Consider the following 24,699-nt stretch of genomic DNA (forward strand, 5'->3'; position numbering starts at 1 on the left):
TTATTATTATTATTATTATTATTTTGTTTTTAAGGGGAGGGAGAGAGATAAAGAGGAAGATAAAAGCTAATCTAAAGCCTTTTCGGGCCGTAGTAAAAATATCTCATAAAAAGAGAAAATTCAGCTCATGTTTTAATTCCGCAAACTTCTGTACTTTAAACATCGTTACCCGGAACTTATCTCGATTCTAACCAAAAAAAAAAAAAAAACAGTTTCTTGTATGATTCTTCCGCAGCTTCTTTTCAACTTCAAAAACTTTTTCCTTTTTTTTTTGTTATGTATTCTCTTGCCAATTTTTGTCTAGCTTTGGATCTTATAAAACAAAAATATAGTCGCTAACTATGAAGACCTTATAAATAAATATTTATATATATTTACTTAAACTTCTACACGATAATAAAGTGAGTATAAACCTATTGTTGAAAAGATAAAAAAAAAAAAAATAAAAAAAAAACATAAAAACATAAAAAATTTAAACATATTGATCCTTTTTAAAATTAGGAGGATTTCTAGTGTATACAAAATCCCAGGATGTTTCATCAAACCCTGCGCCATCATTTCTAATATCAATATTGTTAAATTGGCCGTATATAATTTGTTTATCAGACATACCGTAGGGATCCTTAGCTAACCATATGACAGGCATGTCTTCTTGTACACAAGGAGCCACATAATTATTTCTTCCTATATCGTTACTATATTTAACCCTATAATTGAAAATACCTGGCAAACTCTGGCGAACAACGTTAAAGGTATATAATTTGTCAGGACGAAAGAAATTTCTGACTGTGGTAAATATACCGTTTGTATTTGTATTTGTTGATAAATCAGTAAATTTGCTTAAATCCTGTTCTTCGCCTGTGTTTTCCCCTGAAGCTTCATGTTTGATCGATTCAAAGGGATTAGTAACTTTACCCCTAACATCTGCATAATGTAGCTTATGCAAGTCACCAAAATCCTTTTCTTCAAAAAAAGTCGATTTTTTTTTACTGTTAGCAGCACTTTTTGCAGTACTATTATCAGTAATTGTACTGTTTTTTTTTTGTAAGTTTAACGAGTGCAAAGTAGTGCTGTCTCTAGCCATGGCAAGATCATAACCATCTTTTGTTTTATTATCATCCTTAAAAAGGCTGGTGTTAGAACTGCTACTGTCATTTTCAGGTAAGTAATGAGCTTTTCTCAAGTCATCCTCAGTAACAGGTTGTATTTTACCACCACAACAACTATTTTGGAGTTCAAGTGTTTCACAAAAATCTTTTGCAGTTTCTTTGTTTTCGCGTAAACCTTGGTCCTTATAAGTGGGATATTCACAATTTCCTCTGCAATAGCTGATATAACTTACTGGCACTACATTAATAAGCGGCAAAAATCTTTTTTGAAACCATAAATGACATAAAACAGTTAAACCCAAAAAGAAAGCTTCTAAAACAACGGGGCCCCAACTTTTAGCCATAACAAACAAACCGATTAAACAAATCTCAGCCAAATATAATCCAACAAACACCTGGTATAATCCAGTTACATAATTTTCTCCCCTGGAATTAAACTGAAATCTAAATACATAATTTAAATTGTATAAATAAGCCAAATACATTGTGCACAAACAAAGTGTGCTGAAAATTAAAATAATTGGTGCCACCAAGGAATAACAGATATAAATTATAATCAACAATTCAATAACAGGATAGACTACACCCCAATTGGGTTGCGGTAATTTATTATACCGTGTCCATTTTTTTCTTGGTGTTTTATCTAAAGCTCTTCCTAATATCTTACTTAGTAGTAAATTGGGAATTTGTGACAAGTTACCAGTGGGGACAGTTAAACCTTGTAGAATAAAATAAAAAATGTAAAAATTTGCAGATTTGGGTAGATTTTGGGCTAACAAAGACATTGCTGAGTTAGGTTGGTTGATAATTGAATCGACAGTACTTGATGCTGAAGATGTAGTAGTGGTGACTAAAAACACCTGAATGACTTGAAAAGCATAATACCAATTTTGACAATGCTTTTCAATTTCTTGTTTAGTCAACAATTTACTAAATCTTCCAATCGCCCTAACAAATATGGGAACCAATGACATTAACAAAGCCAATAAAATAGTTGGTAATAGACCGGTGATAATACCCATTATTACATCTGGCATATTATTAATAAATCTCAAAAATGGTACTCTATCTGTCAAAAAATTGATATTTGAAATACAACCAATAACTGCCACTGGGACAGCCCAAAATATAATCATCAAACACAAAATAATATTTCCTATTATTCTCCTGTAATACCTTTCAGCTTTAGTGGTGTCAATGTTATCCCACACAATATCTTGTGAAGAATATCCAATCAAAGCCTGGTCAAAATCATGATTTTTTCCAGCACTGAGTTCCTTATTTTTACTTGTTATGCCTTGGTAAGCTTTCTGAGCATCGTATTGTGTTTTAAACTCAATAAAGCAGGAGCCTCCGCGTTGAAAATTGGTGGCTAAATCTTCAGATTTTTGCTTAGAGGAAATTTCTTTATTTAACTGGAATAATTTTTTACTGAAATAACCAATAGAATCAACACTTTTGCCCATAAAAAATGGCACAGGTATAAATTTTAAAATTTTATTATCGATTTTATGGCTAGGTCTTTTGCCTATATAAGTTTCGAAATCATCAGCATTACCACCTCTTTCCTTTAATTTTTTGTCTAAAATGCCCTTTTGAGACCATTTATTGTGGATCTTGCATGATTTCCTAATAACTTTATTTAAAATATTTTCCAATTTATTGGCAGTCTTGTTACGTTCTTTACACAACTTGGATAATTTGGTATAATTTCTATTAAATATGATGTTATTTGCATTTGGGAATTTGCTGGAAATATCCCCCTCTTGGCTTATAGTTTTTTCGTTGATACCGGTTAATATTATGGTTCTGGATGATAATAATCCGTCATAAAGTGGGGTAGTCTGTAAAGCTTGTCTAAATGTAACGTAATAATATAACTCTTTATAAATAACGAAAATAATCAATCCAAAATAAATCCAAGATAAAAACACATGTGCAAAAAATCTGTTTTTGTTTATTACGTTAGAAAATGACATAATTTCAAATCCTTGTAAGTTATAGCCATTAGTAGAATTCACAGGGACCAAAATTGGCAATAGCAAGAAACACCCTAGTATAGATAAACCGCCAAATATCCTCATATATCTTAAAAAGAAATAGCCATCGATACTGGCATGTTGAATTAAAAAGGAATGCGGTTTAGTCAACAAATATAAAATCCATCCGAAAAATCCAGGGGGTGGCTCTTCTGTATGCTCTTCTTTTCTAATTATTTGCACTGTTTCTAAACTTCTTGGCCGATAAACCCTTTTTTCTTTGGGTCCTAGCTTTATAAACACTGTAAAGAAAACCGAGGCTATAATCCCATTAAAAATAAGAGTTGTGACAAAAGCTGAAGTAGAAGAAGAAGAAGGCATTTTTTATTATTATGGTATATATATATTTGTGGTTTTATCTTTTTTTTTTTTTTTTTTTTTTTTTTGTTTTTTTCTGTTTTTTTGTATTTGAAAAGGTATTTACTTTAATATTCATTATTATTACTTTCAAAGAAAGGATACTACTAAATAGGGAAAATATTATACATACATAAGTTAAAATAAAAAAAAAAAAAAAGGAAAAGAAAAAGGAAAAAAGAAAAAGAAGAAGAAAAAGAAGAAGAAAAAGGAAGAGCTATTGATGGATTGAGGAGTTTATTACTGAGCTTAATTGCTTTTTATTATTATTTAAAAGAGAGAAAAAAATTGTTGAAAAGGTTTAAAATTTAATGATTTTATTTAATATTTTAATTAATTGATATTTAAAAATACCCTTTTAAATATATTATTGTTATTATTGACCTTCATCGATTTAAATTTGAGTGCTTTTCTTTTTCGCCCTGTGTCATTATTTGTTACGTGCGTGTTTTCTGTGCGATTGTCTAGCTTATAAGGCGTATTCGCTAAGAAAAAAAAATAAATAAAAAGGCATTTTTACTGGAAATTATTAAAAGGCTGACATCACACATTAATTAATAATAACTGTGGAAATTGATTATAAATGACTCAATGCTTTTCTTATTATGCATCTGTTGAGAATATTATTGTTACTTACATATGGCACATACACTTGAAAGTTCCTCTATCAGTTAATCATCTTTAAATGTATCTTATTCTTCCTTTCTTTTTATAGCGCTAAAAATTTATAAATATATTTTTTTTTTTCGGATGTCACCAGCGTGTTGTCGTTAAAGCGTCATGTTTTAATCATTTTCCTATGATTCAGATTTCAGGCTTACCAAAAAAAAAAAAAAAAAAAAAAAAAAAAAAAAAAATGAAAAATGAAAAATGAAAAATTTTTTCAACAAATATTCTGCATAAACTTCTGTACATTATTACTATTCTATATACATATATCTGTTTAAAGAATTACATCGACTAACAATTTAATTTAATTTCAATTAATTCTACCCTCATTAGTAGCCAAAAAGATGTAAACAAAGGATCAACTGTAAAAGAAGAAAAAAACAACCAGGGAAAATAAAAATTGAGAGATATATAAATAAGATGGATTTTGAAAAAAAAGAAAAAAAATAAATAAAAATTAACCCATTTTAGAATTGTGTAGTTTTTTAATCATTAATAATAATAATAATAGTACTAAAACCAAAAAAAATAAAGCAAGACATATTCCTAATCAATGACTGGTACTAGTAGGTTTTGGAGATTCATTCCACACTTAAGAGAAATCCCTGATGATGAAAATTATGAGATTACCACCACTGTTACAGATACTGCTGCTGCTGCTGCCACAGGTAATGCTGCTACAGGTACTGTTGCTACAGATGCTCTTAAAGATGAATGTATTAATGTCGTCAATAAAACATATACCAACTCTGGTTCGGAATTGGATTGCAGAGATGAAGGCATAGAAATTGAAGAAAGCAACACCAGCACCAATATCAACAATGAAAAAGAGCAAGAAATTCAAGACATTGTCACCGTTCAAAAAACGTCAGAAAGCGGCATGAACCCTATGACTATTAGCACCAACAATGAAAATGACAAAGTTGTCGTCTTGGAAAAAAATATTCCTTATGAACTAAGAGATGAAAATGGTAGAAAATGGTGGAATTTTTTCAACGAGTTCGAATACCGTGTTAATAAAGAGTATTTAACAAGTAGTAAATGGTATAAGTTTCTATATCCAAACCATGCTACTCATTCCCCAAAAGAGCGTACGTTGCTTTATAAATTAGACATCTGTATTGGTCTATATTTCTTGATGTTGTGTTGGTCCAAATCGTTGGATACCAATAACTACACCAATGCTTATGTTTCTGGTATGAAAAAAGATTTGAATATGAAAGGTAATGACTATATTAATACAAGCAGTATCGCTAGTGTTGGTGCTATTGTCTTGCAAATACCATTTATGTATTTTTTGCCACGCTACCCTGCTCATATCATTTTACCCTTGATGGATTTCGGTTGGACTTGGTTTACATTTGCCTGTTACAGGGTTAAATCGTTGCCTGAGCTAAGAGCTTATCGTTTTATATTAAGTGCATTTGGTTCTGCCTATTACCCTGTTTCGCAATATATTTTAGGTTGTTGGTACGCACCCGATGAAATAAGTTCGAGAGTCTTCTTATTTTTCTGTGGTCAATTACTAGGTGGAGTTACTAGTGGGTTATTACAAGCACGTATCTACACCTCATTAAATGGTGTTCACGGATTGGCTGGCTGGAGATGGATGTTTTTAATCAATGCTATTGCCATTTCTTTACCAACCGCGATAATTGGGTTTTTCTTAATTCCGGGCACACCAACCAAATGTTTTTCACTAATCTTGACAGATGAAGAGATTAAAATAGCTCGTGCAAGAAATAGAAGAAACCAAATTAAAGATGGGACTACTAATAAATCACACTTATCCGATTTTTGGTCATGGAACAAAACTTGGAAAAAAGTGTTTTTAACCCCAACATTTTGGGTACTATGTGTTTTTGATACGTGTTCGTGGAATAACATGACTGCATTCAGCGGCAGTTACACCTTATGGTTGGATTCTAACCCAAGTTATTCGATTGCCAGAGTTAATAACTTAAGTGTTATTCCAGCGTGTTTAGGTTTTGCCTATGTTGCTCTTTGTGCATTCGGTGCAGATTTATTCCATTGTAAATGGGTATTTATTGTTTTCTCCAATATTATGAATATTATATCGTGTTCTATATTGATTAAATGGGACGTTAGTTCAGGGGCCAAATGGTTTGCATTTTTAATCACCTATTTTTCGGTTGCTCCTTCTCCATGTTTATGGTCCTTTATTAATGATTTTTTAAGATTGGATCCACAAATTAAGGCAATTACCTGGATTTGTATATATTCATTTTCACAGTCTACCTATGCTTGGATTCCAACTTTGGCTTGGCAGACCGTTGAATCGCCTAAGTTTAGGACAGGTTATATTGTTAGTTTGATTTTCACCATAATCTATGGATTATGGACATTTGTTGTTTTATTCTTTTATAAAAAAAATGAGAAAAAAAGGGCTTTGGGTAACGGTATCATATTGTATGATAGTAGTAAAGAAGATGTTCCAGCTTATGTCAGTAATTTAATGGTTAAAAGAGGTGATTACTATTATGTTAAAGACGAGCAATAATTATATACAATGCTAATGTTAAAATTAACTTAATTATGTTTTGCATTGCAATATCGAATATATATACACTTATGTATATTATTAATAATTAAAAACTAAAATATGTAGAATAATTTTAATTTTATAAAATGGGATACCTTATATTAGTTTATAACAAGCCTACTTTCTCAAATTCTTGTTTTAATGTACCATTACTTTCCCAAGAGTGCAATTCTTTCTCAGTGCACCAGTATTTACCATTGACAAAAACAGTTGGTAAATTTCTAATACCACCTGCTACGATGGAAAAGGCCTCTCTGTAGTTATCGGCTTCGATTCTGTCCATAGGAGCAATTTCTAGAGATTGAATTTTATTTTGGACATTGAAAGTTTTCCAAATATTATTAGTATACCTACAATCCGGACACCAGGAGGCCGTTAATTGGAAAAACTTATGTTTTTGAACTAAGTTACGAGCAATGTTGACGTATTTGGTACTAGACATCTTTTTGTTTTTTCTGTTTCAATTTAATTATTGTATTTTTAAAATAATACGATTGTTAGCTAGGAAAAGGGTAGAAGTCACGTTTAGGGTGATAATTGGCTTAAATAAATATTTTTTTCTATTTAATCTCGAGAATTTTTTCGATGTTGAAAAAAAGAGAAAAAAAAAAATAAAAAAAAAAAAAAAATAAGCCTAACTTTATCTCTAAAAGTGGTGTTATTATTACATTATAAAAGTATTTTTAAAACAAGTTTTCCGTTGCGGTAATCACATCACGAACAGCATTTTATACGACAGAAATTGTACCAGCCAAGAAAAATATTTTTGTCGTTGTCGTTGTCGTCGTCGTCCTACAGCACATGCCTTTCGCCACTTACCTAAAACAATGTTGTATTACGTATAAAGAAGAAATATTGAATCATCCCTTTATCCTGTATCAAAAACATCTTGACAATTTTTTTTTTTATCTTATTAAAAATATATTTAGAAAAGAAAAAAATAACCTATAAAACAAAATAAAACATAGTACATAAATACATTAAAAAAATTAAAAAAAAATTAAAGAAATATCATCTTACCAACAGTTTAAGATCTTTCACCTCTTAATCTTCTAGCCAATTTAATATCTTTCTTTTGGATAGTAACACGCTTGGCGTGAATAGCGGCCAAGTTAGTATCTTCAAAAAGAGAAACCAAATAAGCTTCTACAGATTCTTGCAAAGCACCGATGGCGGAGGATTGAAATCTCAAGTCGGTTTTAAAGTCTTGAGCAATTTCTCTAACTAATCTTTGGAAAGGTAATTTTCTAATCAACAATTCAGTAGATTTTTGAAATCTTCTAATTTCTCTCAAGGCAACAGTACCTGGCTTATATCTATGTGGTTTCTTAACACCACCAGTGGATGGAGCAGATTTTCTGGCGGCCTTTGAGGCTAATTGTTTTCTTGGGGCTTTACCACCGGTAGATTTTCTAGCTGTTTGTTTAGTTCTAGCCATTACTGTATACTAATATAGGTCAAAGTTAGCACTTGTCTTCTTTGTTTTTTGTTTCTGACTAGTCAAATTGACAGAAAATAATTGTTATTCAAAAAATATGGGGAAGTGGGATAAGAAAGAAAAAGGAGCAAAATGTGAGTCCTAATTTTGTAAAGGAGATAAAAAAATAAAAGAAGGGAGAGAGAAAAAAAGAAAGAAAGAAAGAAGAAGAAAAAAAAAAAAAATAACTTCCTTCCCTCTTTATATACGATAATAAATAAAAGTTGAAAAATAAAATGAAAAGCGTTGCTTATTTATACACGTATATGACATTTTTTTTTTTTATTTTGCTCTGAATTAACTTGTTTTTTAGACGTTCTGAAAAGTTCACATTTTAAATAGATTTATTATGGTGATTTGCTCTTGGAAATGAAATATTGATAAAAATATAGGAGGAATTTCTCAGAACATCGTTAAAAAATTTTTTAAGTAAAAGCGCGCGCATTCATACTCCTTTTACTAACAGATGATAAACGTCTCCGTAAGGCATAACAGACACGCGTGGTAATTTCCTCTCTGTTTCTTTTTTTTTCAATATACACAAAATACCTATGTATTACATCCTCCTGTTCTGAAAATTTCACAGTGTATATTTTATCACGCTTTACCATAATAATGCATCGTCTTCGCGAGTTTTTTGTTAAGTTTTACAAAAAAAAAAAAATTAAAAAATTAAAAAGAGAACGTTATTGAATTATTACAGAGAGAAAGAATAGAAAGGGAAAAAAAAAATTGATATATAAACAAGTAGTTTCTTTCTAATATCTCCTTTCAATTTTTTCCTTCTTTTTTTTTTTTTTTCTCCTTTAATAAAAGGAAGAATATATCTTAGAACAAAGAGTTTTTCTTGTTACATAGTATACACAGTCAAGAGAAACAAAATAAAACAAAAAAAAAAATACAAATATATAAATCAATAAATAAACAATGTCTGGTAGAGGTAAAGGTGGTAAAGGTTTAGGTAAAGGTGGTGCTAAACGTCACAGAAAGATTTTGAGAGATAACATTCAAGGTATAACCAAACCAGCTATCAGAAGATTAGCTAGAAGAGGTGGTGTGAAACGTATTTCTGGTTTGATATATGAAGAAGTTAGAGCTGTTTTGAAGAGTTTCTTGGAATCTGTTATCAGAGATGCTGTCACTTATACTGAACATGCCAAGAGAAAGACTGTTACTTCCTTGGATGTTGTTTATGCTTTGAAGAGGCAAGGTAGAACCTTATATGGTTTTGGTGGTTGAATTTTATTCCCGAGTTGTTTTGTAATTATGATTTTTCTTTTTCTTTTTCTTTTTTCCTCTTTTTTGTGTATTAATGGTTTTTTTTTTCATTATATATATATATATATATATATGTTATTATCTTGTATGATGTATAACATCAACATATAATCTAGGAGTTATAATAGTAATAATAATAGTTTCTGTTAGTTATTTATTTTTTATTTTTATTTTATTATTTATTGGTGGGCTTGCGTTAAGTAATTCACGGTTGAATATGGTATTTTACATCAAAAAAATGTTTTTAAGCTATTTCTTCGTTTTTTTTTGTTTTTTTTATTTTATTATTTGTTTATTTTATAAAGTTTGATATTTATATTTTGATAAATTGAAATAATTATGATAAATTATAAATTGTACCATGTAAAAATAAACAAAATAAAAACATAGACAAGTTAAAATAGGGGATTATAATATAGTAAGAATTTTATATTTTTGTTTATGTCATCACTTAATACGATTACAAAAAAAGAGTAAACAAAGAAAATAAAGATGATAAATACCACCAAATTAAACCGGTGATAGTGGTGGTAGCAAATAGTAATAGTAATAAAATAAAATAAAAAAAAAGTTATTTTTGAAAGGGGAAAACATCCTCTTTTCCGGATTTATTATGACGCTAACCGAATACATCATCATGATAGCCCAGATCAGTGTTGTTTGGGTGGCAAACTGGGAAAAAAGAAAAGAGGAAAAGGAAAGAAAAAGAAAAAACCACAAATGACATTTACAAAAATAATTGACAACAACATCAATTAGATTTAAGACTTGAACAAACAAACAAACAAACAAAAAAAAAAAAGTATATTATACATATGGTACTTTGTCAAAATAAAGTAAATTGTTGCTGCGTTCATTCTGCGTAAGACATTATATAAAATAATTACGTAGAACCCACAATAGAATATCTGGCCCAAAAGCATATATACATTTGTAACATTATAAAGTTACAAAAAAAAAATTAAAATTAAAATTTTTCACGCCGTTTTAAAAAAAAAAAATAAAAAAAAAATTAAAAAAAAAATAAAAGGAAAAAAAGGAAAAAAATTGGATAAATAATCAAAACAAGCGAAAAAAAAATTACTACATTATAACTCCAACTATAAAAGATATTCAGGAAATATTTACTTTCACATTTTCAACTATCTTTCAACCATATGTACATATGTTAATAAAGCAACTAATAAAACAAAAAGTAATTTATCTTTAAATGTATATATATATATATATATACATATATATATATAAATAATAGTAACAATAACAATAACAATAACAATAACAATAAAAATAAAAATAAAAATAAAAATAAAAATAAAACAATTAATATAAAACAAAAATCGATATAGGAGAATTGCAATATATTGCAGAAATAGAACAGAAAACATTAAAGGTATTATACACAGCCTATATATCTAAACACAAACAGGCTAAAAGAACTTTTTTTCCTCATCCTTCTTTTCTTTTTTTTTTTTTTTTTTTTTTTTTATTTCCTTTATTTTTTTTAATACTAAAACATGGAATTGAAACGTCAGATGCCAAGTACCAAAACCGCTACCAGTAGTAGTAGCAGTAGAAGTTCTGCTAGTTCTAGTACAACTACTTCTGCTGTTTCTAGTACTACCACTACGAATAATAATAACGATACTACTATTAACATTAACAATGAGCAGGAAAAAGTCCAGCAAAAAGAAACTCAGCAATTACAAAATAATAGTATTAACTCAAATACTTCTGATACTCACACTATTGTGTCCACCACCAGCAATAACAATAACAATAATAATAATAATAATAATGATAATAGTAGTAGTGACACCATTGATAGTAATAATAGCAGTAACAGTAGCAGCAGCACCATTACCACTACTACTGTTATTGCTAATAATACCCAAAACAATAATAAAAATGGTTCTTCATCAATTTTTAAGAAATTCAACCCTGAGAGTGGTCAATTTATTGCGCCGATTCCATCGTCTATTAATATAGGTATTATTCCAAGTAACGCTTCTACTACTAACCTCCACAGTTTGGATTCTGGTATTGCCACCACCACTGTTATTTCGCCACCTACCACCATTACTCCACTAATTAATAGTAATAATACAACTAATACTAATAGTAGCAATAATTACCCGTCAGGATTGAAAAAATGGAAACAAGCTAATTTTCTTGCTATGCAGCACAACACTAAAATTAATAATAGTAATAATAAAACCAAAATGCGTTCTCAATCAGTTCCCTTGATTTGCCATTCATATAGGAGGTTGGAAGAACAATTTGGTATAAGTAGTTCCACTACCGCTACAGCAGGTGGTATTAATGCTAATAATAACAATAGGACATGCATTGTTGCTAAAAAAAAAAAAAAAGTATCACGAGAAGCAACAGTAATAGTAATATGAACGGGTATACCGAAAATAACAGGAAGAAATCACTGCTTAATGGGTTGAAACAAGCTATTCTTTTAAACGATGAAAAGATACCATATCCTTCTTCCTCTTCTTCCTCTTCCCTTTCTGTTTCATCCTCAGTGAAACATAGGCTGAAAACTTTAAAACAAATAAACGAAATATATCCCATAATGAGTAATAATGCTATTATAAACCCCGGTGCCGTAATACCCAGCTTAGATATGCCGTTAGAAGTCAGAGCTAGATATATAAAAGAATCTTTTGGGGTTAGTTTAGATGCTACCAGAAATACGACTGCTTTTATTAAGAATGCTAGGCAACAGAAAGAAATTGATATTCCTTTACCTCCAATTAATTTAGACTGTCTAAAAGAAATAGATTTAACAGAAATAGTGAAAAACCCTCAATTACGACACGATATAATATTTGACCCAATGCTACAATTTAGGCCCAATATGGATGGAGAAAGAGGGTTGAAAAAAAGGAAAATTAGTGAGAAATATTGGAATGATGTATCTATTGAGATATCTGTTTATCTGGAAAATTCTAAACTTTTTGATATAAATGCAAACCGTTTAGTGCCATTATTTAATTCCCTAAAGGAGATCTTAATAAGCTTGGTTCCAGAAAAAGATATTCAGAATATTTCGCTGGTTTTGGATACAGACTTAATTATTCAACAATTTTTAAACAAGTCGCTAAATATTTCTGATTTTGCCGACTGGTTAACTCAGTTATTTAAATCACATTGTGCACCAATGCGGGATATCTGGGTGGATTCGATCAACAAGTCATTTAAGGATGCAGAGGCGACAAATTCTATCAACAAACTAATTGATTCGTTTAAGTCTGTTTTCCAATTGTTAGAAGCAATGAAGTTGGACATTGCGAACCACCAAATACGTATTTTAAGACCGGCTTTAATTAGTAACGCTATTGAATTTGAAAGACAATATTTTCATACTTTGATGGCTTCAAAAAGGATAAATTTAAGAAATTCACTGGAATGGTTTTCTACCAAATATACAGAAAATTTTAATAAAAGCGACCATAAGCTGTCACCGTACCCGCTAATACCGGATTGCTATAATGTCTGTGCTAAAAGTATTATTCAGCTATTATCATGTAGGAAAATGGTTAAAGAATTTCCACTCGCATTATCATTTGATCACACAAGATTAACTCTACTAAGGGCTGATATACGTCAGATCGTATGCTTATTAGTTTGTAGGTTATTATTTAAACAAATGGTGATCAATGAAACCAGTATCGGGACTACCGCTAATAGCAGCATAGAGAATAGAATGGAAAGAGATTATATATTTCAACAGTATACGAATAAGAATTTAAGGGATGATATAATTAGCATTATTACTGATCAGCATGGGAATTGTAGGTGGACTAAAAATACAATGTCTATTTCTATTCATCTATGTAAAAAAATAGCTGAATTGAGGACTGATTATGCGCTTCATGTTGAGGCAAGAAAAGGAAAGAGAGATTTTGTTAGGGAGGTGTCGCCAACAAATTATATTAATGTTGTTAAAACTAATAATGTTTCCAATGGTAGGACCCCTACCAACATCCAGTTGGATAGGAGTAAGATTGAATTTGCTAAATCATGGTTATCAAAGCAAACCCAGCCATTAAGTGAGGTTTACACGGTTTTAGAAACACGTGTTTTCAACTATTTACAAGACACAATCATAAAAAGATCACACATAACTGAGGATGGTCAGGTTAACCAAGATTTTATAAACTTGGTTGGCGCAGATGAGCAACATCAGGCACAAATTAATGGGATCAGCACTGATGGAAGTATTACTATTACCAGGGGATCAAATGTGGTAAATAATACAACAACTACTGACGCTGAATCCGTTACAAATAGCAATAAAAATAAAAATGGTTTTGATAGAGATAAAGAAGATAAAATTCAATCAGATATCACCAATCCTAATGGTGTCAACAAGGACAATAGCAACATTACTGGGTTTATGAAGAATTCATTTGAATTAGAGGAGGTTGATGCACTGTGTACTAATTTATACATTGTGATTAATTTACATTGGTCTGTTTTTGGATTTTATTATGTTGATTATGTGAGACAAAAATTGAAAAAAATGTTTCAAGCGAAGGAAGGAGCAAAGGGGGAGAATGACAATGATAGCGCTGGTGCTGAAATAAAGGTACTACTTGGCGATAATAAATGAAGTGAAAAATCGTAACTTTAAAAAAAAACTAGAAAATAAGGTTTAAAAATTCTTTAACATTTATCTTTTTTTTTTTTTTTTTTTTTTTTTTTTTTCTTCTTTTTTTTCTTTCATTTAGAAAATTATATAAAGAGATGGGAGAAGAATTTTAAGTGGATATTTCAATTGGATTAATTTGTTTGGGCATTTTTATAAGCAATATACAGAATTTTGTAAATAATAAGGTGAAATTATTTATTAGACTTGTTTTAAACTACTGGATCAAAGCGGTTAAAAACAAAAAAAAAAAAAAAATGGAATAATATCTGGTAGGGGTTCTTAGTATGCCTTTGCTTAACAGCTTTTCCAGATGTTGGCAGAAGCTGAATCGGAAATACTTGGATTACAAATTGTTTTTTATTTTTCCCTTCTTTTCTTCTGCGGTTTCAAAATAATTTCGTATGTCTTGCTCCTTTTCAATGTTTATTTTTAGAACTACCAAAAAAATGTGTAATTTTATTAAAGGAAAAGAAAAAAGAAAAAAGAAAAAAGAAAAAAAAAGTTATATATATTTTTATATACTCAACCGTATACGTACGTACGTACGTTCCGGGTATTAAAAACAAAAAAAAAAAACTAGTAATAAATCTCCAGTCTCATTGTTTATTTTTTGGTGGTGTTTCAAATGCCAAAGAGCAAATAACAAATTTATAAATTGTAGTGCTAACATCAGTACAACCACTTGTAATAATTATTACCACCACTACTATTATAAACTAAAAGTTAAGAGATAGAAAGTGAAAGTAATTATTATTTACTGTTTATTTTTATAAACAATATACACACGTTTTTCTTTTCTTTTTTTGTTATTGGCATTGTTTATTTGGTATATTTAATAATAATACTCGACATAATAAAGAAGAGTGAAAGGGGAAAAAAGAAGAAAAATATTAAAGAAGATTTATATTTACCTAGATTTTCCTTTCCTTTTCTTTCCACTTTTTCACTTTTTTTTTTAACAAAAATTAATTCTACTAATTCAACGAACCAAATATCTTGGATTCATTATAAAAAGATATATATATATATATATAACTAAAAATGGATCAACACGATAGTGACATAAGTGGTAAACTTGACAAGTCAGGTCATTCCAATGACGATAAAGTAGTTCATGATAATACCAATAACATGGATAAAGATACTCAAAGTTTTAGGTATAGTGCTGTCAGTTTTTCCTCATTTGATTCGACACATACATCTGATAGACTATTAGATAAACTAGATCTATCCATCGAAGAAGAGGATTTTTTACAAAAAGCTTTAAAAGAACAACAAGAGCAGGAAGATCAGAACATGCACGACAACAATGATGTTGAGAATCTAATAATAGACCCCAATTCATCTTTTGCATCACAGACTAGCATAACCTCGCAAAAACCGAGGGTATGTCTACCTGCGATTGGTTTCCCATCTTTAAGAAACACTTTAGTCCTCCCTAATAGTGGTATTTCCTCTTCTTCTTCTACCACCATCAGTACCAATACAAGATCTCAGAGCAATAGTAGTTTTGATAATTATATTAAAAATAAAGATACTTTAATTATTAATGATGATTTTAAATTACCTTCCTCAGTTACTAAAAAAATATCATTAGATGTTGGTAGAAAACAAGATATACTAAACACTCCTGTGCTACAACGGCATCTGCAACCTATTGGTTTTCATGTTAACCATCATAGTCTCGGTGCTATCAAGATAGGCTCTTATAATAACATCGATATCAATAAAAATGGCCCTAATGACTCCGGTACTCATGATTACAATTATGATATAGATAGTAGGAGCAGAAGCACAGGTAATTTGGTAGCGCAACAATACCATTGTCCACGGCATGAACAACAGGATATATATGTCACTGGAAACAAAGATATTATTAATACTGACAATTTTATTTATAGAAGTATAGAAGGAAGCCCTTTAAAATATCATGAAGGCAGGATGGGTAAGAGTGATAACAAAAATACAACGAAGCATTGTAAGAACAAAAATGCTGATAATGATATTGAGTTATATGCTGAGGACAATGATACTAATTTCCAAGGGACCGGTGATATTGACGGTAACAACAATAATTATTCAAGATATATTCTAAGAACACCTTTGAAAAATAGCATTGTACAGCAATATTTCCCACAAGGGCGATATTCCTATTTAGTGGAAGAAGAATCAATTTATTCTGATGTAATAAATCCATCAGATGAGGAAGATGGTGATAGTAAAGCTGAGGAAGATGGTGATAGTAAAGCTGAGGAAGAAATTGTGAACTGCATTGCTATCAATGGTGGAAATATTGCTAAAGAAAATAGTACTGCGACTCGCTTTGAGTTTCCCTCTCATAAAGACAATAATGTTTTTAAAGATGATTCTATGGAACATGAAAAAGTTGTGACAAAACCATTTTTTTCTGCTTTTAGGACACCAACCCATACACCTAAAGCAAGCCTATCTTCCACTTATACGATTACTAACCATAGCAATACTAATATGAATGCAATCAATAAGGAGTTTAACAGAGACAATTCCAGGGACAATATTCCACTTACGGCCACTGGAGCAACAGATAACTATACGGCCAGAAATTACTTGATAAGAACGAATTCATTAGGAAACATTAAGTCACATCCATATACAAAGATTGCAAAATCACCCGGTCATTTTCCCATTGTTACCGATGCCGCCGATACTTCTTCACATGGAAAACATGATGACATCTATGTTTCTGGGACCACTACTAATAATGATGGTCATGCTATTTTAAAGGATGGAGCACTATCAGGCAACACTACATGCAATAACAATATTGATCCCGACAAAACACCTAATTCTTGTAAATCAACGGTGTTATATACAGCTACTACTACTCCTACTGTTACCATTAAAAAATATAATTATGCATCAAGTCCAATAAATAAGATAAAAAGTTGTGGTAGCTTTAAGAATACAGAGTCAGAAAGCCAGAAATCATTTTATGAAACTAGTAATAATAATGTTAGCACCCTAAGTACAGCCAGTACCAGCATGACTTCTTTTTCTAGTACTATTAATGCTGTCAAAAATAACACTACAGATACATGCGATGAAAAAGGTTACAAAACAGAACATAAAAAGAAATCATCTTTTTCATTAAGGAATTTTTTCAAATCTCCAAAAGTACATCACAACAATAACAACAACAACAACACTTTTCGTCCTCCCCCCTTGCACCAACATGTCAACAGTGCTACTTTAACTATTGATTTACCGCTTTCAGGTACGAATGTGGACGATGATGGTGTTAATAATAATAACAACAACAACAACAACAACAACAATAATAATAAGGTGCCTTATACCTCTCCAACCAGGAAAAAAAATAACAAAAGTAGCAGGAATTACGGCATTCCAAGAAATAACAGTATTATTTCAACGAGCCCAACTTTTAAAAATGACAATATGATAAACGTTACTCAAAACAGGAAAAAGAAAACTGATGTTAACACCGTTTCTAATACCAACAAAGTCTCAGTTTCAAATAATTATATACAACTGGCCATAGAGTTGAAAAATAAAGGGAAGTTTATAGAATCTACAAATAATTTGTATTTGGCTTGCGAAATGGGTGATCCTACTGCATATTTATTATACGGTGTAGCTCTAAGAACAGGAATAGGTATTGACCATGATAACGCAAAAGCATTGAAATTTTTTCAACAGGCTTGTGATATTTATAATGCGAAGGACGAATATACCAAAGTATTGGCTTGTAACATCGACCCATTTAAAATATTAGAAAATGCTAAAGCAGGGAGAGATGTTCGTAACAATACACAAGAACCAACGGCACCCGCTTTGTATGAATGCGGTATGCTTTATTTAAACAACAACACAGCAAATAGGTGTGGCGTTCATAGCAGTAGCGATAACGATATACAAAAGGTTGTTAAAAAAGATGAGTTGAAGGCTATAAAATATTTTGAGCTTGCTGCATCTTTAGGAAGTATAGAAAGTATATGTATCAGTGGTAATTTTTGGTGTAAGAAGAGTAAAAATTATGAGAGGGATTTTTATAGAGCGGCTGCGTGGTTTAGATATGCTGCATTTAAGGGTGTAAAATTGACTGGTTCAGATTGGATTTATAAAAAGAAATATTTGAAGCGTTCTTCTTCTTCTTAATTATTAATTAATTTGTTTATATATTTATATTTATACAGATAGACAGATACAGGATGTTTACGTCAGTAATCAATTCGTAATTTACAGGGTGATTCATTTATTGGTAAATAAACAGATAAAACGTGTACATTGTGGGTTTTTTTTTTCTTTTTTCCCTAGTGAAAAAGGGAGTGGCTTGGTCCAAAGTCCACGGATATGCCAACTGGAAATAATGCGCGCGTGGCAGGAGAATATAAAAAAATGGAAACAAAAAAACGTGAACGTGAACGTGAACGTGATTATTATTTATAAATATAAATATAAATATATAAATAGATAGATAGATAGATAGATAGATTTTAATTGGAGATCTCCTTAACTCCTTTTTTCCCCTTCTTTCTATGGCAATAGTTGTAATTCCTATCAATTTTATTAAACATCTGAATAAACATCTGAATAAACATCTGAATAAACATCTGAATAAAAATTAAAATTAACAAAAATAAAAAAAAAATAAAAAAAAATCAATAAAACAGCAATAACAAAGTTCATACCATCGACATAAATAATAATGAAGTTCTTTGACGAACTAGATATTGAAAGAGTAAATCAACAACTCAATTTTGAAACTATAGATTGCAAAGTTGATGGCGGATGTGACCTATTTACTACAAAACCTGCTGGCTCCGATAAAAAATTGTATAAAACAATTGATAAACACATCGATAGTCTATTACAAGAAAATGAAGCCTTTATTAAGTATATTCAACAACAGGATCAAAACCCCAATTTAGAATATGATGGTGCTATTGAAACCTCTCCGTCATTATCCCATTCTGACGAATTTCTGAACTCTGGAAATACAAATAACGGAACTTATAAGAAAAATAGTAGAAGTAACTCTACTGCATCTTTTAACTCTTTTTGGGAACAAAAAAGAAGAATGTCTCTTACCACTGATAATTCTGTTACCAATAAAAACCACAATAATACTAATACTCTGGGAATAGGCTTCCTGAATAATAACAACAACAACAACAACAATAACAACAATAACAACAACAACAATAACAACAACAACAATAACAGCAACAACAACAACAACAACAACAACAATGGCAATGGAAACGGTAGCAACATAATATCTAACATCAATAGTCCCAGCCTGTCCAACTTTGAAGGATATTTCAAACAAAGTAATAAATTAAATGACCAGAATTTACGAGAACTACTGGAAGATTTTCCCAAAGAGAGAAGATCGAGTGTTAGTAGCACTATCACTTCATCCTCTGCTAGTGTATCCTCTAGGCATAATAACCTTAATCGTGAAGAGAACAGAAATTCGACAACGGCAAACATAACCACTACCTCTCCATTTACTAAAACTCGAAACGCCACTGAAAATGGTGTAAAAGAGAGAAGAACCTCATTTAAATCTGATTCAAATATTGGTCCTTTTGGCCCGTTAACCGAGTCACATAACAGAAAGATATTTGCATATCTAATTGGTATATTAAATGCTTCTTATCCTGACCATGATTTCACCTCATTATTGCCTACAGACTTTGTAAGGTGCTCATTAAGAGGTCTTATATCCAAATTTGAAAACTCTATGATATCTTTAGGTAAAAAGCCTCAAGAATGGATATGGGAAACTATAAACATACATATGGACTTATCTGATTGTACCATTTATCAATACAATCCAACAAGATCTTTTATGGATGACGATGAGCCAGGCCATTTATGGAGCTTAATGTGGTTTTTGTTTAACAAAAAAAGGAAACGTGTGGCTTATTTGTACTTGAATGTTTTCAGATTAAATACTACTTCTAATGGCGTCGATATCATTAGTACATTACCAAGAAGGAATAGAAGGTTAACTATAGATCATGACCATGAAATGAATGATTTTGAGGGTGAATACGATTTGACCCATTATTCTGGAGATGATCATGATGATGTAGCCATTGATGATGATGAAGGTGACGATGACGGTCCCAATGGCAATGATGAGGAAGCGGTTCAAGAAGAAGAGGAAATAGATGAAGAAGAGGATGAAGAAGAAGGTGATGATGGCGTCCATGATGAAGAGGAAGAAGATGAAATTTGATTGCGTTATCTAATAATTTATTCATTTAATTATTGTTATTATTTTTTCTTCCCTCCCCTCCCCCTTGGTACCATTAGAATGTAATTTACTTTTTATCGTTGTATTATTCTTTTATGTTTTTAAATAAATTTAAATCTTGGTAGGTCTTGACTGTGTCTATACTATATATGAATTTATGCACACCCATAATTATATACAAGTGACTGGAGGGAAGGAAAATTTTTTCATTCTTACTTGAATTTACATTTATATGGTGATCAACAGGCGCCTTTAATACCTAGGTTTGTAATCTTATATTTCAATGTTCTATTACCCCTTGCAAATGTTGAGTAAACAAGTTTCATTAATCTTTGCTTGACTAACGCCTTTTCAGGTTTTAAGTCTTCAAAACTTATTTCTTGCCATTTTTTATCCTTTAAAACTGGCGAGACAATGTAAGATTTAGTCAATAGAATTCTCGTTGACACATTATTAGACCAAGATAGCCCTAGTGTTGGTATTTTAGTATCAAAAACTCGTTTCATTGACTTTTTCTTTCTTTTTAATTTAATATCATTATCACCATTCCTTTTCCTCTCCTGCTTGCTCTTCCCATTGTTAGTGTTTGTTGTTTCAGTGGTAGTTTTATCGTTAAGACTATTGCGTTTAGTATTGTTATTACCAGACAGATATTCAGTCTTATTATCTTTTTTATATACTTTCTCGGATAACTTTTCCAAATACATCAATTCCTCATTATCAGAAAGAAAGTCATCCGTCATTGTGGCCCTTAAATCAATCAACATTTGAGAGTATTTGATATTTGAATTTTTCCATCCAGCCATATATCCTAACTGATGGTCATATTTTTCAAACTCCTGGAAATTAGCCCTTGCATCAATTCTTTCATATTGTCCTATGTTGAAAATTTTGTTACTAACTTGGTTAGCAACCACTATTGATAAATTATATTTTGTTGCCAAATATAACAACCTATTTGACATTTCTTCGATTTTATATCGATTCCTTTGTGAATCAATAAAGGAAAATGTCTCATATTCCGCCCTGATATGATGTGAAATCGAGTCTATAATGATTAGCCTAATATCTGACTTGTGCTTTTCTAATAGTACAGGCAATTGAACATCCAAAATATGTGTTTGATTATCCAAGTCACTGCAACTTACATAAAAGATGTTCTTTTGTGAAACATGTGTATCAGTCTGGCCAAATCTTGATGCTAGTATTTGTTCCACCCTATTTGTTGCCAAGTCCCCCTCCGTTGATATGTAAACGCATTTCCCCGATAATCCACCATCCGATCTGTCCAATTGTACGGTTAAGGCCAACTGCATTAAAAACTGTGTTTTACCAGTTGAACTTTCTCCAAATACTTCCGTTATATTTTGCGTGTAAATACCTCCTCCTAACAATTCATCTATAGATTCTTCGCCTGTTGTAAACCTTTCTGTTATAAAATTTATGTCGTTTTTATCATGCTTTGTAGTTGTGGTGAATACACAACTGGAAGAGTTCAAATGCTCCAAATATTCTTGTTTTAACTTTATTTGAAAGCTTGTTATTTCATTTATAGATCTTTTTAGAATTTTGGTTAATTCTATTGGTTTTAATGCTAGAAATTGTATTACTGAAACTTTATTGATCTCTGCTGCCTCTAACAATTGCTCATATTGCTCTTCATAAAGCAATGAAGATTCTGCCAATTCTTCATACAAATCCATAAAAACAAAAAAAAGAAAAACAAAAAAAAAAAAAATCTAAAAAAAAAAAAAAAGATAGATAATAAAAGATTACAGTACTATCTGGTTTTTGTTTGTCTACTTTTGCAGTTCTATAGTTTTATTCTGTATCACTTTTTGTTTTAAATTAAAAAAAAAAACAAATAGATGTATAAGAATAAAATGTTTTTTTTTTTTTTTTTTTTTTTTGTTTTCTTTCTTTTCCTCTGATAGGTAAAGCAATTTTCATCTATGAAACCGATAAAGCGGAAATAAGAAATAACAACAAGAACAATTCCAAGCCCCAAAATTTGGAAAAAAAAAAACTTTGGAAAATATCAACATTACTATAATAAAGTATAAAAATATATAAAGTGCGAAAAATAACTTGTATTTACCCTCTTTGCTACTTAATTTACAATGGTGCCGGTAAGTTACCGATAGTGATTGTTTTAACAGTGACATAATCGTCGACACCATGTAGCGAACCTTCTCTACCAAACCCACTCTCTTTAACACCACCAAATGGAATAGAACAATCAGAAAATAGACCGGTATTACAAGAAACCATCCCTGTTTCCAAAGCTTCAGCCACAGTGTATAAAGTGTCGACATTCTTGGAGAAAACATAGGAAGCTAAACCAACATTAGTATCATTAGCATATCCAACAACTTCTTCGATTGTTTCAAATGGGATAATAGCACATAATGGACCAAAAGTTTCTTCTTTATTGACAATCGCGTCTGGAGAAACATTAGTTAGGACAGTTGGTGCATAAAAGTTAGGGCCCAATTCAGGTAATAAACCACCTTTAACAACAACTTCAGCACCCTTATCCAAAGCGTCCTCAACGTGACTTTGAACTTTTTCGACGGCTTTGCTGTTGATCAAACAGCCATGAGTGACACCTTCTTTCAAACCAGGACCAATGACAAATTTGGAAACTTCCTTTGCGATTCTTTCGGAGAATTCCTTAATAATGGATTTATGGACATACATTCTGTTAGCACAAACACAGGTTTGCCCCAATCCTCTAAATTTGGAAGCAATAGCATGAGTAACCGCGTCTTCCAAATTTGCATCTTGAAAAACAATTAATGGTGCATTACCACCCAATTCAAAAGATAATTTTTTCATGGTAGAAGCTGATTGTTTCATCAAAATCTTACCAACTGGTGTGGACCCAGTAAAGGAAATTTTCTTAACTTTGGGGGATTCACATAATTTCAGACCAAAAGCGGGTGTTTGGGTATGGGACAAAACAATATTAAATGCACCCTTAGGAAAACCAGCTTTATCAATCAAATAAGCAAGAGCCAAGGCACTCAATGGTGTTTGAGAATCCGGTTTAACAACGACGGTACAACCAACTGCTAAAGCGGCACCTGCTTTCCTGGTAATCATGGCACTTGGGAAATTCCATGGACAAATGATACCACAAACACCTATTGGTTGCTTAACTGTGAAAACTCTATTTGATGGGTTTGATGGTTGGATCGTGCTACCATACAAACGTGGTGCTTCCTCAGCATACCATTCGAAATAAGAAGCAGCATATTTAATTTCACCAATTGCATCAGAATAAGCCTTACCATTTTCCCAACAGATTATTTTGGCCAAATCATCAGCATTTTCCAACATTAAGTCATATAAATTCCTTAACCATTTAGCCCTTTGTCTTGGTGTGGTATGTCTATATGAAGATTGAAAAGTGGTGAATGCAGCGTCAATTGCTTCATCTACAACGGAAACTGGTTGGTCTGGTAATTCAGCGATAACTTCGTTAGTGGCTGGATCGGTAACTTTAAATGATGGACAATTAGGAGGATCAAGCCATTCACCATTAACGAATGAAGTGTTTCTGATTAACTCTTTATTTTTAAAACTTGGACGGTATGAAGTCATTGCTCTTTCTTTCCATATATATATATATATATATATATTTTTTTTTCTTTTTTTTCTTTTTCCCTCCTTTCTTTCTTTGCAACAAAAGCGAGTGTTTTTGATTAGTTTGTCTTTAATCAGACTCTAAAATACAAGAACAAGTAAGAAAAGAACGACAAAGAAAAAAAAAAAAAAAAAAAAAAAAAGATAAAGATAAAGATAAAGAGAAGCAATTATAATCATTAAACATTTCTTATTTATATATTTGTAGATGTTTTTTTATTTTATTTTAACATTTTTTTTCTTTTCTTTCTCCTGTAGATTGCTTAACTTGTATAAAGTAGTATAAATCATAATTATTAGCGCCTAAAAACCTAAAAAGATAGCTTTAAAATTTAGCGTCTTGAATAAATCGCACATGCTTTTAGAAACAATCGATTAGCTGAAAAGTGCAATTTATTTGCGACTTTTTCAACAACTTTTCCTCTTTTAGTTTTGATAACGGAAAAAAAAAAAAAAAAAAGAAAGAAAGAAGCTGTTTTAGTAGTATAGTATTTTCCGCGCGGAAAATAACGATAAACCTAACAGAAAAGTGTAAATAAATAATCGTTGCAAAATTATTTCTTCATTATCGCTGTCGATGTTCTTTTCGCCATCTACTAACAGTATTTTTTGAAAGCCATTTTTAATC

At 30.9% G+C, this 24,699-nt stretch overlaps 10 protein-coding genes across 10 annotated transcripts; 5 read left to right on the top strand and 5 right to left on the bottom strand.

The window, feature by feature from the left end:
* Positions 1 to 472: 472 nt before the first annotated feature.
* PHM7 (Phm7p) lies at positions 473 to 3,469 on the bottom strand (the record flags this gene model as incomplete). Its single annotated transcript, XM_046077240.1, has 1 exon — positions 473 to 3,469. One exon carries the CDS (start codon positions 3,467 to 3,469, stop codon positions 473 to 475), a length of 2,997 nt encoding a protein of 998 aa, XP_045934980.1.
* Positions 3,470 to 4,727: 1,258 nt separating this feature from the next.
* VHT1 (Vht1p) lies at positions 4,728 to 6,695 on the top strand (the record flags this gene model as incomplete). Its single annotated transcript, XM_046077241.1, has 1 exon — positions 4,728 to 6,695. The coding sequence occupies one exon, from the start codon at positions 4,728 to 4,730 to the stop codon at positions 6,693 to 6,695; it is 1,968 nt and encodes a 655-aa protein (XP_045934981.1).
* A 148-nt stretch (positions 6,696 to 6,843) lies between these two features.
* Positions 6,844 to 7,179, bottom strand: GRX8 (glutathione-disulfide reductase GRX8; the record flags this gene model as incomplete). Its single annotated transcript, XM_046077242.1, has 1 exon — positions 6,844 to 7,179. The coding sequence occupies one exon, from the start codon at positions 7,177 to 7,179 to the stop codon at positions 6,844 to 6,846; it is 336 nt and encodes a 111-aa protein (XP_045934982.1).
* Positions 7,180 to 7,764: 585 nt separating this feature from the next.
* HHT1 (histone H3) lies at positions 7,765 to 8,175 on the bottom strand (the record flags this gene model as incomplete). Its single annotated transcript, XM_046081569.1, has 1 exon — positions 7,765 to 8,175. The coding sequence occupies one exon, from the start codon at positions 8,173 to 8,175 to the stop codon at positions 7,765 to 7,767; it is 411 nt and encodes a 136-aa protein (XP_045934983.1).
* Positions 8,176 to 9,141: 966 nt separating this feature from the next.
* On the top strand, positions 9,142 to 9,453 carry HHF1 (histone H4; the record flags this gene model as incomplete). Its single annotated transcript, XM_046081570.1, has 1 exon — positions 9,142 to 9,453. The coding sequence occupies one exon, from the start codon at positions 9,142 to 9,144 to the stop codon at positions 9,451 to 9,453; it is 312 nt and encodes a 103-aa protein (XP_045934984.1).
* Positions 9,454 to 11,893: 2,440 nt separating this feature from the next.
* Positions 11,894 to 14,119, top strand: SOK1 (Sok1p; the record flags this gene model as incomplete). Its single annotated transcript, XM_046077243.1, has 1 exon — positions 11,894 to 14,119. One exon carries the CDS (start codon positions 11,894 to 11,896, stop codon positions 14,117 to 14,119), a length of 2,226 nt encoding a protein of 741 aa, XP_045934985.1.
* Positions 14,120 to 15,199: 1,080 nt separating this feature from the next.
* Positions 15,200 to 18,313, top strand: DSF2 (Dsf2p; the record flags this gene model as incomplete). The annotated part of the gene is made up of 1 exon (XM_046077244.1): positions 15,200 to 18,313. The coding sequence occupies one exon, from the start codon at positions 15,200 to 15,202 to the stop codon at positions 18,311 to 18,313; it is 3,114 nt and encodes a 1,037-aa protein (XP_045934986.1).
* A 550-nt stretch (positions 18,314 to 18,863) lies between these two features.
* MAF1 (RNA polymerase III-inhibiting protein MAF1) lies at positions 18,864 to 20,405 on the top strand (the record flags this gene model as incomplete). The annotated part of the gene is made up of 1 exon (XM_046077245.1): positions 18,864 to 20,405. The coding sequence occupies one exon, from the start codon at positions 18,864 to 18,866 to the stop codon at positions 20,403 to 20,405; it is 1,542 nt and encodes a 513-aa protein (XP_045934987.1).
* A 257-nt stretch (positions 20,406 to 20,662) lies between these two features.
* On the bottom strand, positions 20,663 to 22,126 carry RAD57 (putative DNA-dependent ATPase RAD57; the record flags this gene model as incomplete). Its single annotated transcript, XM_046077246.1, has 1 exon — positions 20,663 to 22,126. The coding sequence occupies one exon, from the start codon at positions 22,124 to 22,126 to the stop codon at positions 20,663 to 20,665; it is 1,464 nt and encodes a 487-aa protein (XP_045934988.1).
* Positions 22,127 to 22,538: 412 nt separating this feature from the next.
* UGA2 (succinate-semialdehyde dehydrogenase (NAD(P)(+))) lies at positions 22,539 to 24,029 on the bottom strand (the record flags this gene model as incomplete). The annotated part of the gene is made up of 1 exon (XM_046077247.1): positions 22,539 to 24,029. The coding sequence occupies one exon, from the start codon at positions 24,027 to 24,029 to the stop codon at positions 22,539 to 22,541; it is 1,491 nt and encodes a 496-aa protein (XP_045934989.1).
* Between the last annotated feature and the right edge of the window lie 670 nt (positions 24,030 to 24,699).

Source organism: Saccharomycodes ludwigii, chromosome III (assembly GCF_020623625.1).
Source record: "Saccharomycodes ludwigii strain NBRC 1722 chromosome III, whole genome shotgun sequence".
NCBI classification, from domain to species: Eukaryota; Fungi; Ascomycota; class Saccharomycetes; order Saccharomycodales; family Saccharomycodaceae; genus Saccharomycodes; species Saccharomycodes ludwigii.